The sequence below is a fragment of the Dermacentor silvarum genome, chromosome 4, assembly GCF_013339745.2.
Source record: "Dermacentor silvarum isolate Dsil-2018 chromosome 4, BIME_Dsil_1.4, whole genome shotgun sequence".
Lineage (NCBI taxonomy): Eukaryota > Metazoa > Arthropoda > Arachnida > Ixodida > Ixodidae > Dermacentor > Dermacentor silvarum.
This window is the reverse complement of record NC_051157.2, coordinates 137254493-137274294: the sequence shown is the minus strand read 5'-3', so window position 1 is coordinate 137274294 and position 19802 is coordinate 137254493. Positions and strand designations below refer to the sequence as shown.

The 19802-nt window shown below is 46.1% G+C and overlaps 1 protein-coding gene across 7 annotated transcripts in view; it reads right to left on the bottom strand.

Moving 5' to 3' along the window:
• LOC119448925 (uncharacterized) overlaps positions 1-19802 on the bottom strand; it is a 349207-nt gene that overhangs the window by 44921 nt on the left and 284484 nt on the right. For 2 of the 7 annotated variants that reach the window (XM_037714164.2, XM_049666112.1), the window contains exons 2-3: positions 1042-1184; positions 859-941 (exon numbers count right to left, since the gene is read on the bottom strand). The exons of 3 other annotated variants lie outside the window; for them this stretch is intronic. In XM_037714164.2, the coding sequence (XP_037570092.2) occupies positions 859-941; positions 1042-1184 (226 nt within the window). Of the gene's footprint in view, positions 1-858; positions 942-1041; positions 1185-3941; positions 4003-19802 lie in introns of those variants that run through there. 2 more of the 7 variants (XR_007466500.1, XM_049666109.1) reach the window with 2 other exon arrangements.

The window sequence follows — 19802 nt, the reverse complement described above, 5'->3', positions numbered from 1 at the left end:
TATATGATGTCGTTAAGCTCTAAGGAGCGTAGACTATTACAAACTTGTTAAAACACATACACACTGGGGAGAATGATGCCAGAATTTTTACGTCCTCATTGGGTTTATTGAGTTTCCTGAGAAAATGTTGTGTTTAAGTCGTTAAAACAAACTTGCTGTGCAATCTCGTTATTTGTTACTTTGTAATACTTGTGCTTCACTACTTCTCGGTTCTCACACGACGTGTTACGAATGTGTTGCGTCTTTATTTCTATTTTCATTTTAATTGATTCCTTTATTGAGTTTTGTCTTTCATTTCGTAGCATATATTGTTTGTGAATATTTAAAAAATTGCTTCTTATGTTATTTATGTCCAAGATGTGCACTCTTATTTTCACTTTAGTTTTTGTAGTCGTTTTTTACTGTAATTTGTGTATGTGCTCAGCAGGCAGCGCAGCAACTGCCTTGTCCCTAGCCACAAGCGATTAGCACTTCCGCGGCCACGAATACTACTGTGTATTTTATTGAAATAAAAGTGCACGTACGGGTATGTATGTATGTATGTATGTATGTATGTATGTATGTATGTATGTATGTATGTATGTATGTATGTATGTATGTATGTATGTGTTTCAGACGGTTCAGTTGGGTCAATGTGCAACTCGGTATGTATGTATGTATGTATGTATGTATGTATGTATGTATGTATGTATGTATGTATGTATGTATGTATGTGTTTCAGACGGTTCTGTTAGGTCAATGTGCAACTCGGTATGTATGTATGTATGTATGTAGGTATGTATGTAGGTATGTACTTCTATAGCTAGCTTTTGTTTTGTCTTGGCTACCAAGCATTATTTTCGCAAAATGTTTCCTTACCTCTTGTGGTCTTGAAATTTACAGCGTTGGGTGTCGTATGTTGTCCGGTTGTTATTATACTCAGTCGTGTGATAAATGTGTTGCTGCGCACAAAAATCACTATGTGAATAAACATTAGAACACTCCTAGAAGTACTGAGTTCCGACAAGCTGCACGATGGAGAAGATACGTGCTCGTACTTACAGTACTCGTTGAGGGTATATGTAGGATACATTGTACAAGAACGCGTTGCCTATTTGCTGATGTCTAGCCATTGAGAAGCACGATGCAATGGCCAAGGAGGCTGTCTTGCTCTTTGCATACAGCGTTTCTCGAATTCCAATCATCTGAAAAGAGTGATAAAATGAAACAGCATTTTAGCTTTCTTTTTACAATATTATTGTGTCTGATTGTATATCGTCATAAAGTTTATTAGGTCGAGCGGTAGCTCAACATGACGCCAGTACACACAAGAAATAATCGCGCTGAATAAGCAGCACCAAAGGGATCGGGCAAAGAATAGAAGCCCCAACATGCTGACGAAGGAGCTTCACTTTTTAAGGTGCTTATCACTCGTTGATTGTCCGTACCCCAGTGGTTATCCGTCTAGCCGCGATCAAGCTCATGGTGTCCTTAGTTTTCTGAAAGAAACTAACATGGCCGCCTTGTTTGCAGAATTTTTCTTTTTTTTTTGTTAGCGAGTGCCAAGATCTCGGACATGATTTCTTCTATTCTTTAACATTCACTTAGCAGCATGACCTGCCGTGACTGCCCACCTTCTATTTTTTGTCATTATTTTGCTTTATTCCTTTAAGTTTGTGCGTTTTCCTCTTTCCTACTCTTCTTGCTATCTTGTATTTCTCTGCTTCTGTCCCCTCCTTTCTGGAGATTATGCAGGCGTTGTTCCCTTTTCATTGGCTGTTGCCAGCCTGCTACTTGCTTCCCTTTCCATTCTTTCAAGTGCATATGTGTTATCACCCATAATAATACTAATAAAGCTGCGCACACTGATTTTACAATAGTGGTACGCCTATTTCCAACACGTTTGACCCCTATGACATTTGTAGTTACTCCAGGGCAATGGGGTTAATTTTGCGCCGCTTGTAAAACGTTTTACAACTGTCTGGAGCACCTGGATGCGTAATTGATGGCAGAAGCCGCAATTAAGTCGAATACATTGAACTTTGGGTAAGCATAAGCGACGATGTACCCTTTATTGTTCCAAATAAAAACTTCATGCAACTTACAGTTCCCGCGGGACATCGAGGAACAGTGTACAAGGGCTGTTAAAAGCTTCCGAGTAATTGCTAAAGAAACTTTTCCTTGATAATTTTCTTTAAATAAAGACGTTTATACTACCAAAGACTCTATTTGGCTCACACACATTTAAATTGGTACACAAATGTTCCTCGGCGTTTCCCCTATTTTTGCTAAATTTCATTTTGCCGCCATTTGCAGTTATGCCAGGGCAGCGAGCTAACTTTTTCAACGCTTGTAAAAACACTCGTAAGGCTCCAAAGCAAGCGCATGAGTATTCGAAATGCTGTAAGTGGCCTGAGCAACTGGAACTTCACCGCCATTTTACGCATACCGTGCCCTTTATTTTCGCCAAATATAAACAAGAATCCTTGCTTAGTTTAGCGCAGATACCACTGAAACTAATTACTTAAGTTATATTAAGCACGAAAATAAGGGGAGAAAGCAGCATTTATTTCGAATGCTTGTAATTAGGCAACCAACGTAAAAGTCATGCCATTTATTATACTTAACGCGCCCGCTATTCTTATTGAATTTGAGCTCAGTGACTTGCGCATTTGTTTTAGGACTCTGGGAAACGATACGCATAACGGCATTATTACACTCTGGAAAATTTGTATAGATAATTTTGTACAAAGGCTGTTTTTCCCCTACTGAAAATAAACACTTATCGCTCGTCACTCCCAACATGCTCTTTACTTCAATGAAATAAAAACGACGTGCCTGGTACTGTTCGCCAAAGAAACCGGGAAAAACAACTTTATGCCACGTATAACCCATTCAAATTAGGACATAGCGAGGAGTGAGGAAATTTTTTCAAAGCGTGTAAATAAACCACCCACTTTGATGCACATTATCCGTAACGTTGTCCCCATTCTCTTCAACTATGAAACTGCTGCCATCCTTGGTGCTCCCAGGGAAGCGTAGGAACTTCCTAACTGTATTATATAACGCATATAAGCCGGCTGAAAAATATATTTTAGCAATTTTCATACAGCCCTTCAATAACACACGTACACTTCAAACTTTGTACACCTAACTCCCTTAATACTAACATTTCCCCAGAATACAAACTTTGTGACTGCTCTACTTTCGTTTTCTGAAAACTGCGAAAATAGCATATAACCTTTTCACCACTTCTAGTCGCACTACCAACTTACGCTGTAATATAAGCGCACGACCAACACGCATATTAGGCGACTTACATCTCGAGCATACTGCCTAGCGAAGTGTTGTGGGTTATCTTCGTAGTGTTGCGTCGATACACTGCTAGTCAGAACAATGATGCATAGGCAGACGGTAACGGGGGCCATTTCTGGCTCGTATCTTTACGAATTTTGCAGTAGAATGCTTCTGCCAGAGCATGCCTGCACTCTTATAGAACAGCTGGATGCCTACGTCACAGAGACTATAAGGCGAGAGTTTTGCTACACAACTTGTGAATTTGATTTCTGCACTACAGACAATATCGACCATTTTTCTGTTTGGAAGCACGCGTATGGAAATAATGCACAATACAATAATAAATTTCAAGATTGCTTAGTCGGTCAGGTAAGAACATAGGGATATTTTATCTTTTTGCTTAGCTGAGAGGTTCTGTGCTTTAGAGTTGTTGAATTTAGAATACCATGCAGAGAACATTGTAAATTTGAATAAGGTTTAGTTTGGTACTATTGTGCCAAAATAAACAATGGATTTCGTATGGGCAATATATGGCACTATTGTTAGTTGGGGATCAAGATCAAGTTTTTGAGATATGTGAAGGGAAAGTGTTTCTTAAGCACATAAATATGTAACGGCTTGTGGGTAAAAGGTACCTTAGGCTGGCAATATTGTTTTACAAATACCTAATAAGAAAAAGTATAGAAAATTTGAAGCATGGAGCAGACAGTGGAAGCATGAAAATTCGAAGGCGCTTGCTTTACACTTATATCAGCATGGCGTTATTTTATGATACGCACAAACACTGGCTTTTGTTTAAACTAGCACATGACTAAATCTCCTGACAGGTGAATTCATATTATTGCGATAGCAATTATATGAACACTTCAACCGGATTTCTGCCGTCGGCGTCGCCGTCGTCGTCGCCGTCGCCGTGAGGTTCCCTATAGATAAAATCTTCGCCGCGTGCCGTATGCCCGAGCGGAAGCGTGCGGGGACGCGCGCTATCACGGAGAGCGAACGCACTCAAAGCTCCCACGCGCAAGCAAGGAAGCGGGAAGCCAGCGCCGGAGGGAGGGGGGGGGGGGGGGCGCACTTTTCTTTTGCCAACAACCGCGCTCGTCGCTCGCTCGCACCGTCTCTTATCTCCACACGGCTCTGACCTTTATGCGCCGCGTGTATTCGCCGCTCAGTTCCCGTTGAAGCGATAGACCGCACGTACCTTCGCCGCTGCGGCGTATCCGCTTGCTGCCAGAGTTTTGACGGTCGTTGTCTGCAGTCATTCAGTGTGATCTATTCATGTTTGTTTGTGCGCGCTCACACCACGCTTGTTCATTCAGTTAGTAATAGTCGGGCCACATTTTCCAACGCCCGCTACACATGCAATGCTGCCCGGATCGGCAGTGCAGCGCTACAGGTGTGTCCCTTCGCACGCGCTGCCCACGGGAAGCGCTTCTCATCAACACCACCGTTTCACACGCGCCTTCTCGTGGTCATCGAGTCTCTCTTCATGTCGGTCTACTTACGCCGCAGCACACCTGCTTACTTAATCAGCTCATGTTTACTACAATTCATATTGCTAGCAAAGCCGCTCACCTTACTTCGTATGACATTGCTGTGTTGCTATCGCATTCATTGCTTCGCCCTTAGGGCGAAACTGTGACATTTTTTGTTTGAGCGTAACCCCGAGAAAAGGTTACTGCCACTATCTGAATGACACTTATCCAAAACACCGCTGTGAAAACCCACCTGAACAAATAGCACCAGCGCCGTAGCCAAGGTGCCTTGCATTCTCTCACATGCCTCGCAATAGCACTCATCTCAATAAATATTCAGCGTATATCGTAATATTTGAAAACTCACGACTTGGCCAAATTGTTGAAATACACATAAACGCTCGATAGAACATTCAGTGTGCGTCACTACGCAATTGATACTGAGCTCCCACCCTTAAGACAATCGCAGTGCACTCCATCTTGGCGAACGGCAGAGTTACGACAACTGGCGTCATCTATAACGGGGATGAAGATAGCCCGGATATTGTCATCTCGAAACTACTGTCATTGTCAGCTCCAGTAGCCACATTTTGCTTCGTTTTCATGGTCCCGAGGTGGCGTATGGCCTCACATGCCAAGATCAGCACATGATATGCCTATGAACATACGTTCACATATGTTAGGGTAGCCTGCAAGAGTGAATTTGGCATACGAAATATGTAATGGATTGCATAAACGCTGCAACAGCGACACAGCTGCAAAGTGTGTATCTGCTCCAGCAAACCTGCAGCTACTTGGGTGTTGGCGCGAAGTATGCGCTGTGGTCTCGTTTCGCCTTCATCATCACAACTGGCACGGCTGGAATTCGGGCGAATTCGACGGTGCATGTCGGGACACAGTAAAAGGTTTAACAATGTAGGTAACCATTTGTGAGACAGATTTCTTCATACTTTGTATCACTTCAGAAGCACAGTGTTGTATACTTCTGAGCTTCTGTTTTGTTGGTTGGTTACCGAGAAATAACGGTACAGATGTGTGCCACTTCCTCCATTCTCGAACATTAGGCGTGGTACCAATCTGTACCACTGACCAAATGGCCCTTCTAAAAATTGAGCATTTGTTAACGTGCCACTTAATTTACCAAATGATAAGTTCACTCGTGCAGCCGTGCGAAACACGTTCCTCAGAGAAAAACTTGGAATCTTCTGGATAAGCAGTAAGTATAGTTGATAACCAACTGTACGAGTTCCTTTACCGGAGTGCCAGAGAATGGTGGCAGTTACCAACAAGTAGCACATACTTTCGCACTGCAACTGTCTATTGGCTTCTGGCAGTATTTCTTTGTGTCTGGGCTGTGACTGTAGATCCCGCATTTATGGTTCTTCAGAAACGTGTAGGCCCAGGATTGTCACCCAACCTTGCGATGTGATGACAATCTTCTGCCTCGCCTGTTCTACGGTAACTTTCTTTCATATTGTCACGATTAAAATGACTGACGAAAAATCGTAGCAGCACCCATTTCACGATCAATGTCGACGGTAATGCGTTAGCATTGAATCAGTATAGCGACAAACGTATTGCCACATTGGAAAGGAGGTGTGCATGAGGAGCATACTGCAGCGCGACTCCTGTTTTGCGCTTCCGTGAGAACACACCGCGCCACCTGAGCGTGGCCTCCGAATGCGTGGCGCCTAAGACACTCGTCATGTAGCAACCATGCTCCTCTCTCGTGTTTCTTTCTGGACATGCAACGCCATCTAGTGGCACTGTCGCGAAGTCGGCGCGTGGCGCAGTAGGGAGGACATGGACACTCGTGTCGCCCCTACTGTTCTTTTTTCTCTGTCTTTTTGCGGTGTGTAGCATGCATTTCGTCCAACTCACACAGACCTCAATTATTGCGTTAGCACTCCTAGGGTACTTCACGCACTTTCCGGCGGCTATCTATCTATCTATCTATCTATCTATCTATCTATCTATCTATCTATCTATCTATCTATCTATCTATCTATCTATCTATCTATCTATCTATCTATCTATCTATCTATCTATCTATCTATCTATCTATCTATCTAACCGTTCTGCCGCCTACCTGAGTGACTGGGTAGTCCGTGGTCGAATGGGTAGTGCATCGGGTTGCTCTGCTGAGGGAAGAATTCGAAACGAACAATCGGACCAACTTGGGTCGCTGAGTATGTAGTGATGTGTACACACGTGCGGCTCTTCAACGAACCTCTTTCATGCCGACATGCGCACAGGGTAGGTGCCACTGTTCGAAGAAATCCTTGACGCCTATTTGGAGCACTGGACATGTGCCACTCGGCCTGTGCTGTTCTTCAATGAACCAATTTGGTGCCAACTTGGGTCACTGGATATGTGTCAGTAGGTGTGCGCCGCATCTAAATGAACGTCTTTGGCGCAAATTTGGGCAACTACGTATTTACCAAGGGGAATGTGCCAGTATACAATGACGAAACAGATCCTTTAAATTTATCCCTTGCTGAGCGGAATCGAACCCCTTCGCAAGAGTTTCTCAAGGACAGCAACCCGACGCATTAGTAGGCTGCGCCGCAAGTGCACTGCCTGTATGCCACTTTCAAACACCTTTCGCGCCAACGCTTTAGCGAGCTGCGCCATGAATGCACTGCGTATGTGCCGCTTTTTACTGAACGTCTCACCAAGTTGGGTCGTTGAGTATGTATCACTGAGCATGCGGCAAACGAAGCAACAAACCTAAGCGATTGCAGTCACCGGCGCACCACGCTTCTCGTGTCGGAGGCCCCGCGTGTATTTCTCGGCAGAGCCACTAGATGGCGCGCCTGAGAGAGGAGCGCGGTTGCCGCATGATGCGTTTCTCAGCATTCCCACTCACGACCGCGCCACGCATTTCGGAGGCCACGCACAGGCTTCGCGGCGGCGGCACCAGATAGTGCCGCATGTTCTTAGGAAAACGTGAAAGTGGAATTACGTTGCACAACATGCCTCAAACAACACGTTTCGATGGCGGCAGTACGCTGTGTCGCTATATTGTTTCAATGCAAAACGCATTGCCCTGGGCAGTAGTCGTGAGATGGGTTCCACTGAATGTTTAATAGAGTTAAACTTTCCATGTTGTTCATATTGCTTTCGCCCTTGAACAAGATTCGTGCCTGTTTCAGACACGCAACATTTTGGTAGAGATGAGGGGTACAACAACTGGTCTGAGGATATTTCATAATTAGAGGCCGGACTTTTAGGCACTAAAGGTGGGGCTTAGGTGCCTAGAAGAGGCACCTAAAACCTTACGTTAGGCATCATTGGGGCCGAAAGAGTGACTAAGAATTGTTTACACACCGCGACTTCTTTTCGGTATTCGATGTTGATTCCGTATTTTTTGACCAAGTAGTGTAAAATATCACAGCCCAAACTTTCCTCCTTACAATACCATCAAGTGGAGCAAGCACCGGAAGCATGCAGAAAAGACTCGTATGCCAGGAAAGCCACTAAACGGTCAATGAGGGTACCTACAATTTGTGCCTAACGAATAAAGTGAACAAATGTTCACTTTGTAAAGTCATTTTGAAAGCTATCACAGTAAGAGATGATCATCATCCCTAAGTTCAAGCTTGTGCATTTTCCCCCTAACCCTTTGTATAACTTTATATAGCTTGTACAACATGAGAATAAGCGCGCAACGTCCCTACAGGTGCATGGAGCGTTCTTGTATTTCCGTATTTTTGAGGGCATCACGCTCTATGGGATTCGTAGGTGCTCCTTTGTGAGAGCCTCTGCAATTTCTTTGAGCCGTACAAACTGTATTTCTTGCTTAGCATATACTGCTATTTTGCACAAACTTTTTCGACAGCTTCTGCAATGCACTGGGACGAATTAACTATTGTTATGGCCCGGTAGCTGTGTCACGCCTCGTGAACTGGGGAAGTATTCTGTAAGCGTTTTACGCGTCACCGTAAATGCCACCACTTTGCAGATTCGCGATGCAGGTGCTTGAAGCTCGACGATAAAAGTTGGCACAGCGGCAAGAATGAGGTCAGCGACACAGCTGTCACGGCGAATTATGGATGGCCTAGATAAGAATAGGCGAGCGCCGCTGTGGATGACGTCATTGGCACAGCTGGCGCGGTGCCAACTCGCACAGGTAGTGCAGCGTAGAGCGGATTGCTTCAGCGCCCGATATAGCTTGGCCAACATTGCACAAGCCTAGCCTAGATAGCACAAGGCCTACGCACTCTCATCTATGACGTCATGCTACCTGGCCCGACTTACATAGAATCTAATGGGGATGCTCCCGCGTAAGCAACAGTGATTTTGACATCACCGCTTTCGTCACGCCAGCCTTGGCAATGAAAATTTCGGGCTAGGTTGCATGACGTCATAGTTCGGAGTGCGTAGGCCTTGTGTTATCTAGGTGGTGTTGGCTCGGCGCTCGGAGAGGCCCGTAATTAGTTCTGTATCGGCGCTTGGAAAGAAGTGAGAGAAAGTACGCTCACGCTAAATACGGGTTCACTTCGATGAACGAGGGCATCTCTTTTATTCTATAGACACTTTTCACGACGATCCTGAACGCAGGCGCCGCCATCTTTGATCACATGGTGACGCATCTGTTGGTTGCCCCAACGGCATTCGTTGCACCAAGTTTACGTATACTATAGCATGTGCATGATGCCTGGGTGGCTTAGCAAACATGTTTCAGAGCATATTGTTGACAGTGACTAGGTAGAGGAGACGAAGCTTTGGCCACAGCTTCGGTGGACATGTAAACGTAGGACCTCATTACGCATTGTACAATCTTTTGGGTAGCTTATAAGGGGCTTGTATTAGAAGGAGTGCTAGAACTACATACCTAGCAGTCCAAACTTTTGGCTTCCGAAGTAAATCAGGACCAGTTTCTTTCCTCTTCGTTCTTTACTTTCCAGTCGCCTTGAAACAACAGCTGATCATGTTTGAGAAGGAGTAACGTTCCTCGCTGTGGTCATTATTTCATTGCTTATTTTCTACGAAATCGCTCGCGGATATGCTGAGCTGCGGTATGTTTGTTGTTGCTGTGCACCAAGCTTGGAACGTAGATATTCTGTACTTTCTTATAGCTTGTAGCACAGAAGTATGATCGAATGTTACTTTCTTACTCTTTGGATCGACACAAAAGTTCATCTTCAAACATTTTTGAGTTGTCCGTGTAATCAGTCGCCTACGCTTCAGAGCAATGGTGCAAGAATATACACATTTACTTATTCTTTATACGTTAGCGATATAATGAGCGTAAGTTTGAGTGCGATTTGCGATTGATGTGTGATATATGCGAGAAATTTACCATCATGCGAAACAGCGCTGGTAAATTTGTCACAGTGTAACTAGAAATATACTGACTCTTGCCGGCGTTCTGAGGAAGAGGTCGTTTCCTTGGAGGTAGTGACCAAACTCGGGTGGATGAGTGCAGAGTTTGATGTTTAAGGAAAGCCGTGCATCGCAAAAAGCCGGTAACACTGGGAATAATTGTGTAGCAGTGGTTGGTGAACTTGACCAACACGTTCATTCTATTTTTATGTGCGAAGCACCTTATGCACTCCGGCTGTCCGCGTCTCCTGTCGTAGTCATAGTAAAAATTTAAAAAGTGCAGCATAACGGAGTACAACATGTGTATTGCAATGAAATCTCTCGGATATTTAGAGTACAAAAGATGCGTAGATCTTTTTACAATGGTACACGCAACTTCAAATGCAATCAAAACATGGTGTGAATACTCACGTATTAAATACACACTACGAAAAATATTTTAACCAAAGTCAAACAGTGCAAAGTTATAGTTATGAAAGAAAAGGCGAATGCTCAAGAACATAATGTTAACAAGAATTAAGTCACGAATGAGTCCGAATAGTAGAAAATGACATATAGCATAAATTTTCATAGAATTTAGTGTTTAAGCATTTGGGAAATACGTACACCAACATAGCGAAACCATAGTTTGTTATAGATCGAGGTAAGATATAAGTATGTCGTTTTCTTGTTTGATATGGCGCAATATGCGCGTTGAGTTTTACTATGCGATTAAGGAAGGAATTACCTTTTCCTATAGTTCTTTTGTGTAAAACAGGCAAACCTGTACTCAAACGATTTATTTACACCAACAGTTATTTATTTCAGGCGTAGGTGAAGTGTTGGGGCATCGTATGAGGTATCAGCAACCGTCCAAAGTATTTTTTTTCTGAGAATAAATTATTTTGAATATTCGAAACGGTTGTGTTGCCCCAGAGCTGAAAGCGGCAATTTAGGTATAAGTAAAATAAAACGCAGGATAAACTTAGCTTACTCTTGACGGGTAAACTATGCCTTCTGCGTGAAAAAATTCTAATAAAACTAGAGAGAGGGATGCAAGTTTTATTTTTGTCAGCGTCCTATGTCATAGTACCAAGAGAAGTAAATTCATCAACGTAATCAGTATTAATACTATTTAACACTGGAGGCGGTGGATTTGATATGTACTTGTTCTTCAGGTGAAAAATATTGCCTTTCCCTATTGCAAAAACCAGCGTCTTCCAGTGCCTTCCAGTGTCAAACCCGCGCGTTTTTTGACACTGGATGGCACTGGGGACGCTGGCGCACGCTGGGAGTCACTGGGAGTCACTGCGACACTGGTGAGGGTCGCTGGAGAAGTGCTGGTCACACTGGACGACGCTGGTTTCACTGCTATGATGCTGGGGCGCACTGGTGTGCACTGTACACGCGCTGGTTGTCGCGGGAGTTTGCTGGGTCGTACTGGAGACTGCGCTGCTTTCGTTTGTGCCGCACTGCCGGAGTATAGGCGCTGTTGAATATTAAATGCTTGATACAATTTTATGGCCATCTCCTGTCCAAAAACAGACTCCTGTCCTAAATATAGCGCTATAAGTTGGGATCATAAATGTCTATTTCGTATCGGCGGAGCTGCAGCTTGGAATAAAGGTGCGTGATATGCTAGCTCATGCATATGCGACACTTGAGATCACTTTCGCTTTGTACATTTTCCTTTTGACTGTGCGGATAGCTGTATTCGTGAACGAAATTACGCAAACGCAGATAACGCTTCGTTTTCTAGTAGTTTGTACGCAACCGATGGCTGCGAGTTGTCGCAGTGTTGTACAGTCGACGCGAAACCCAGCAGCCGTTCAGACGCGTTCGAACGGACCTCAGGAAGCCTGCCGCTGATTGATATTATCGCACCGACAACAAAGGTGCGGCGATTCGTTCCTCTTCCACTTTCCCTGGTGTAATAAAAATAATAGTTAAAAGGTTCTGAAGCTCAAATACAAACATATGCGCATTCGCCAGGTACCCACACCGAGATCGTTTGCTTTCCCCGAAGGTTAGGCCTACCGTACCCGCCGAGTCCGTCTACACTCTATCGGCCCGTCTGGGCTGAGGAATCAACAAGTCTAACGAGGATAAATCACTCGGTAGTTCAGCTTTCCCATCCGTGTTTTTAAACAGAGTATATTTCGTGTCTACAGTGTCAGCACAACAAACGATGAGCGCCGAGATGACGCGTTATAAACATACCTATATGTGCTGTCGCCGAAGGCTGCCAGCCGCATTAACCGACCGCTTCTCTGACGGAGATATGTGACTAAACATACGTGTCGATTGAAAAGCATTGTCGAGCTATGGAAATGTTGGCATTACCTTTGCGCTAAGAACAAGAAACGGCTGTCAAAATCGGCAGTAACAGCCCGTACAATATCCCGGGTCGGTGGTTTATTTAGGGCTTTTTTCGTAGTTAATATACCAATCGCAAAAGCAAATCAGTGTTGCTGCACTTCCAGACATACTATGCAATACGGACAACTTTTTCGTTCTCATAGAGGCGTAAGCTTTAGTTGAAGGCGATATGAGCATCTACCATGGATGTGCGGGACGTCTGTGCAACGCTGCAACTGAGTCTGCGCGTTAACATGGCAGAATATGAATCATAATCACGATTCGGCGTGGCGTAGTAGTAAGATACTGGGATTGAGATCTGTAGGGCGGAGGTTTGAATCGTAGTAGGTTTTTTATTTTACGTTTTTTTTTTCTTCTTTTTTTATTGCATTACAACGTACTCTGTTTCCTTTTGTATTCGAAAAAATATATAAGGTAGCCAGGCACCACGTATTTCTCGCTCTAGAGCTGCATTTCGCACCAGTACCCAGCGCCCAGCGCCTCCCAGTATGCCGCGCCTTGCCAGCGTCCCAGCATCCAGCGCGTGACACTGGGCCCATAATCAGGCATGGCACTGGGCACTGGATACTGGGTTTTGCAATAGGGTTGTTTTAAACTTCGTTAATTATTAGGAATTCCATAACGACCATTTCGACAATAATGAAAGAAACGGATTGACAGTGTCAGTTATTTTCAGAATGTTATCGGACGAAAAAAACAGGGATGTAGCATCTGCATACATAATGAATTTTGCCTCTGTAGTGATATTAGTAATGCACTGAGACAAATATTAAATAGCAGAGGTCCCAATAAATGGCCTTGCGGGACGCCATTTTTGATTTGCCGGACATCAGACGAATAGTTTCAAATTACTACATGCTGCAAACAGGAGTTTAAGTATTATTATTGCATTGAGGGCGTGCCCCTGTACACCATAGTGTTCTAGTTTTGCAAAAAGAACCGTCGTGGTTGAGCGGGTCTAACGCTTTGCTGAAGTGCACAAATATGCCTAATGTACGTAGTTTGGATTCAAAGTATTTAGTATGTGTTCTTTTTGATGAAGTAGTGCGTGTTCCGTTGACCTGTTCCGTGTAAAACATACTGATGGTCAGTAATTACAATTTGCTTGAGAAAAGAACCGTGGAGACGGCAACGAATTATTTGTTCCAGTCCCTTTGAAAAATACGGAAGCATGCCTACAAGCCTATAGTTAATCAAAATATTCCTATCAGTTTTCTTGTAAATGTTTTCTTGCTAGCGGCATATCTGCGGGAAGTTATGCTGTGATGAGTGCAGTGTTAAATACATGCATATGTTAGACATGGAAGAAGAACGGATAATACATATCTTACCAGCCTACCTTGGACATTACATGCGTCTAAGCTAGGAATATCGCGTAAACCATTAAACGTAGAGTATACCTCATTGTCGTCTGCTTGCTCAAAAAATAGTGACTGTGGTATTCGATCAGCCAGAAAACAGCAAAAGTTAGGATTGTAACAGCTTCTACAAGTCTGGGAAAAGAACTCATGATAAAATAAGGCAGCGGCTAACATTGAGCCACATAGTTTTTGTCCGTTCACGGTTAAGCTTGTGAGTCCCATGGTTCGGGTATCTCTGTTTAATAGTAGATTCAAGTATCTCCTTTTATCTTTTGGTTGGCGTAAGGGGGCTACTTCAAATAAGTTATTGTAGTAGCTAATGCTAGCAGAGGGAATTTCGATGTTAACTTGTTACGTGGGGAATTCAAATTGGGCCAGAATTTCAGAGTTATTAGTGTTTAAAATTTAGCAATCAGTTTGTGTTTTTTATAAGAAGTACAAGTGGAGCTGTCATCCATGGCTTGCGGGCTTTTTGCAAGGTGAACTATCAATGATCGGGAAGCAGTCGTTGTATATCGTTAGGAAAGTTGAAGAAATCCTTTGTATGCGCTTTCAGACGTAGATTGTCGTAAAGTGGGCTCCAATCTACAGGTGCAATGCGACGATTAAATGTTTCAAGTCGTCTGTTGGAAATTATCTGGCGCCTTGATTTCACAGCAGCATCATGCAAGAGCGTCTTCTTAACTCGTAAACATACGGGGAGGTGTAGTTAATGAAGTTAGCAATAATGAAGTGATGAAGGTAGGATATTTGCAGACGCACGTTGGAATCAGCTAGCGCAAGACAGGTTAACTGGAGATTGCAGGGAGAGGTCTTCGTCCCGCAGTGGACATCAATATAGGCTGATGATGATGATGATTGCTAAGGTATATGACTATACAACCACACTGTGAAGCTGTGGCATGGTTCGTGATATTAAATCCAGAGTTCACGAAGTTGTGGCAGTAAGCGCGTTGGGTGATTTATGGCTTTATAAAATTAGAGCTGTGAACTGTGACCAGCAATTGTGGCGAGCCGAGGAAGCGGGCGTTGCGGGCAGAGCAGCGTCGACGTGGCAATTACGGGAACGCGTTTGCTGGGGCCAACGCCCGCTTTCGGCGGGAGTTTCTCGAGTGGCACTTTGGCTTCGGCTGCGACGAAACGTCCACGTTTGAAATCGCGAAGTGGAACGCAAGCGCCAATGGCGGGGCGGATGCCGCTAACCACGACGCTATAGTGATCTAAAACATTCTAGTACACTGTAATGACGCCGAGCTAACTCGAGGTATCGAACGCATGCGACAACAGCGAGCCAAGGAGGCGACGTTGCGGGCAGAGCAGGCGCGCGTGCTTGGGTACGACGCCGAGAACGACGTCCCTAACGGCGCTGCCATTGGCGCGTGCGCTTGGGTGTGGCGTAGAGAACGACGTAACTGACGGCGCAGCCAATGGAGGCGTTTAGCGAAACATGGGACGAACGGTTTTTCGTTTCGCCTAGCCATATACAGCTGTCGATGTAAAAATTATCCGAAAAGAACATTATTTATCGTTCAATGTAACAAAAAAAAAAAACACCGCATATCCACGGGGTGAATGATGATGAGTGGGCGAAGCTCCGGAGGGAATCATCGGTAAACCGTGAATCTTCCGTGTAATTCGCCCAGTCTCGCCGCACTAAATCGAACGATTCACTTCCACCAATGACACGCGCCAAATGTGACGTCATTCCTATTTTATTACAGCGCCCTTCATTATAATTGCACCATCTCCCGCTTAAGGGGACGATAGCATAAACGCGTTAGAAACGTGCAGTACTCTCTAGTAAGGGGGAGAGGCCAAGCGTCTCACGCAGCCGTTTACACATGCCGGAACGTGCACCGCGTTTGCCGACGCCATCACATGACTGCTGAGAGAGTATAACCCCCGTATTCATAAACGCTCCTCGACTTGAACTTGACTTGCCACCGCCTTCAACGCGTTTCGAACGCGCTGCCCAAGGCGGTGGCAAGTCAAGTTCAAGTCGAGGAGCGTTTATGAATACGGGGGTAAGGCGGAGAGGCCACAGCATCTTACACCAGCTTCTTACACGGGCCGTAACGCGCTAGCACAAACGCGTTAGAAACGCGCAGTCTTTCGTTAATGTCGGGTATTTATTGTCATCGTGGTGCCTGTCTCCATGTGCGCTTCGTGGCGTAGTGGTTAGCGCCGCGCGTTCGGAAGCGAGGGGTCCCTGGTTTGATTCCGCGCTACGGAGACAACTTTCGGCATTTTTTTTCATAAAAGTAGACGTGGCTACCTACTACGACGACAACTACGACTACTACTACATACTACAGAGGAGGGACAGACCCACACCCTAAGGAGCTTCGCCCCTAAAACAATGCCTTGCACTCGGCCGCGCAGCGCTTGAAACAGCGAAGCTGGGCGATCGTAGTCCAACATTTTCCGGAAGTGAGTGCGAAGTTTTCACCTTATTACTCATGATGATGATAATTGCTTTTCGCGCGTCTCGGACTTACGGCCGTCACTGCGCGTTGCGTAGCACAGCTTGCAGCACCGACACAGCATTCCAATGCCGACACTGCGTTGCAATGCCGACAACGCATTCCAGCACACCCGCTCCGTGATTGCATCTCGGTCTCTAGTTTTCTTTTAGGGCGAAGTTCCTTAAGGCGGCACCCGTTCGTCCCTCGTCGTAGTAGTAGTGTGTAACCAGTCTGAGAAAAATGAGAAAAAAAATTTCGAAGTTGTGTCCGTAGCGCGGAATCGAACCAGGGACCCCTTGCTTCCGAGCGCGCGGCGTTAGCCCACTACGCCACGAAGCACACATATGGCGAATTCCATTGGGAGAAGACATAGCCTCCTCTATAGAGCTATGGAGAAGAGCAGGGCGCCGCGCAGTGCGGAGTCGGGTGACAGCGCAGTGAGAGCACACTCGACCCGCCACTGGAATACGGCGGCATTCGGAGAGCAGGTGGGAGGGGGACTTGTGAGGAGAAATGTACCATGTGACTAAAGCAATCGACGTCCCACCATTCTCTGCAGGAGAGCGGCAAAACACGCCTGATCATCTTGTAATCTGTCGGGCTTAACGCTGTCACCGTTTACGGCCACGTACTACATACTTTTGTGCAGCGCCGACGCATTCCTCAACGTTTCCGCCTGCGAAGATCATCTCAAGTTGAGCTCTAGCAGCTTTCGCTGCTGTCACCGTCGAGCGTCTCAAGCACTTCAGCAAGGCGAAGACGCTTTGCTGCCGCTGTCCCCCGCGCATCCGACGAGAAGCAAGGCGGACTAGAAATGCCAGGATCTGTCGCTAAATCGCTGCGAAGCTCGCTCGTATCGCCGACGTCAAAATCAGCGGTGTCAAAACACAAACCACGCTAGGCTACCGCCATTGCCGCCGCGCGCGCCGGCTGAAGCAAAATAAAAAGAAATGAGGAGGATGACGGCTTAAGCCACGTGATTTCCTCCGTACTCCGCTTTTCAAGCGAGAGCAGTCCGGACTGCTCCCAGCTGCTCTCGGCGCCGCGAAACTGCTCTTGTTCTACCACTGGATGACGGCGCTCCCACTCCTGTTCGACCACTGAAACACGTCGCCTCTGGAACGAGCACTTTCAGCGTGCTTTTGAGTGCTCCTGTTCTCCCAATGGAATTCGCCAATAGACACAAGCACCACGATGGCAATAAATACCCAACATTAACGAAAGGCCGCGTTTCTAGCGCGTTTCTAACGCGTTTGTGCTAGCGCGTTACGGCCCGTGTAAGAAGCTGGTGTAAGACGCTGTGGCCTCTCCGCCTTACCTTCAACGCGTTTCGAACGCGCTGCCCAAGGCGGTGGCAAGTCAAGTTCAAGTTGAGGAGCGTTTATGAATACGGGGGTATACTCTCTCAGCATCATGTGATGGGTTGGCAAACGCGGTGCACGTTCCGGCATGTGTAAATGGCTGCGTGAGACGCTGTGGCCGCTCCCCCTTACTAGAGAGTACTGCACGTCTCTAACGCGTTTGTGCTAGCGTCCCCTTAAGCGGGAGATCCGATGATTCCCTCCGGAGCTTCGCCCACTCATCATCATTCACCCCGTGGATATGCTGTGATTTTTTTCTTCTCTCTTTCCCGAGCATAGTGCGCGAAAACTCTTCATCACCGCGCAGAGCATGAGTGCGTTTGAACGCGCCAGCTGTGGACGAAGATGACGACCTTTCCAACGCAATCATATGGTTCGCATGATTGCACGTTCTGCAAGCGTGGATGTGTAGCCTAGTGGTTAAGATGCTCGCCTTGGACCGTGTGTACGCGGGCTTGAATCTCGCCTCGGCCAGGAAGTTTATTTTCTTTCATTTCTTTCTTCACTGCTGATGAAATTTTCTTGATACGAACCACAAATTACGGCTGGCTTAAACAGCTTCGCTGTTACAAAGCGGGCAAGTTTGCACTCGGTCGTGCAAAGTTTAGGCACAGCGAAAGTGTCAATCCTCAAGTCTTACTGGCTGCTACTGCTAGGTATTACCTTGGTTGCTGCTAGGTCTTAACTTGGTTTAACTTAACTACGCATGTAGGGAGGTATTCTAGAGCGATCATTTTCGGAGGTACCTCCCCTTTCGCGACATTTCGCGTGACTAGAGCTGGACGCGTCGGCGCCTACGAACGACTGCGTGCCTGTCATGCCAAAAACGCAGGCAGGCCGGCAGGAGCCGTGTCTGTTCGGGTGAAGCGAGCGCGCACCAGCGGTTACTAGGCAACTGAGGTGACGTCATCGCTACTGCGTCGGCGCATGCTCAGGCTATGCTCGCGCGGCGTCGCAGCAGCTCTGCGGCCTCGTTGGCGCTGCTACAATTTCTCTCCTCTATCTTAAGCCTCAACCAGACGTACGCGTTGGAACGCGTCCGCAGGCGCCGTGCGCCTGAGAGAGATTGTGGTTGTGAGGAGGAAGAGGCGCTATTTTCTGCCTCTTCCTCTTCACAACTACAATCTCTCTCAGGCGCACGGCGCCTGCGGACGCGTTCCAACGCGTACGTCTGGTTGGGGCTTTACTCTCATTTTTTCGTTCCCTTTCCCGAGGATTGTGGGCGCCACGCGCATGCTCTCCTTCCCTCTCCTTAAAGTCCCATGTCAACGCAACATGTGCACGGCACGGAGAGGAGGCGAGGCACACGCGCTTCACGAGGTGGTTGCTAGCAACGCTGTGAAGTCATAGCTCTGCGAGGTTTGGCGACAGCAGGCGCCACTTTATTCGGTTAGCTCGAACAGTTTCGCTGTTAAAAATCAGACAAGTTCCCGTGAGGGGCGGTAGACGACATAAAAGAAAATCGGCCACTTTCGACAGTATTTCAATGGTGCGTATATTGAAATGTTCTGAAAGCGTAACCCATGCGCAGCCTTCTTTCTCAAGCAACGCGACGCCTCCGACACGCTTCGCAGCGCGATTAAGATAAAATGAGTCGTATCCCGGGATTCGTATGACATCAGAATCGTGACGATACCAAGTGCCTGACAGCGAAACTATATCAAAAGGGGCGTTGAAGCTAGGTAAAACGAAGCGAGATGTTAGCTTTATTCAAGACAGATTCCATGTTTAAATGTACAATTGCAAAGCAACTACTCTTGCCTGGAAACGCTTTGTCCAACTGAGTAGTTGTAAAAACAACAGTTCCATGCATTGTTTGAAAAGAAATATGCGTGTAACTGCGTATCCCGACGCGGCCACGTCATCTCAAAAAGATCGGCTTAAGTGTGATACAAACAACTGCGAGTTGCCGGTTTTCGAGCAAGAGTAACGCCGTTCTTTGTCCAAACGCAGTGTATGCCAACTCACGGCCTTCTTTTTTGGCGTTAGCCGGGCTCAGAAGGCGCTTGTTCTCGGGCGTTAACTGCTCATTTACATATACTCTACTGTGCTATCGATCCCCTAGGTTGAGCAGAATGGAACTCATGATGTCACAACGGTTCCTCAAGGAAAGCATCTACGCTTCAGCAGCTTCGCCACAAAGGCGTCGGGTATGTGCCGTTTTTAAATGCGCCGCGC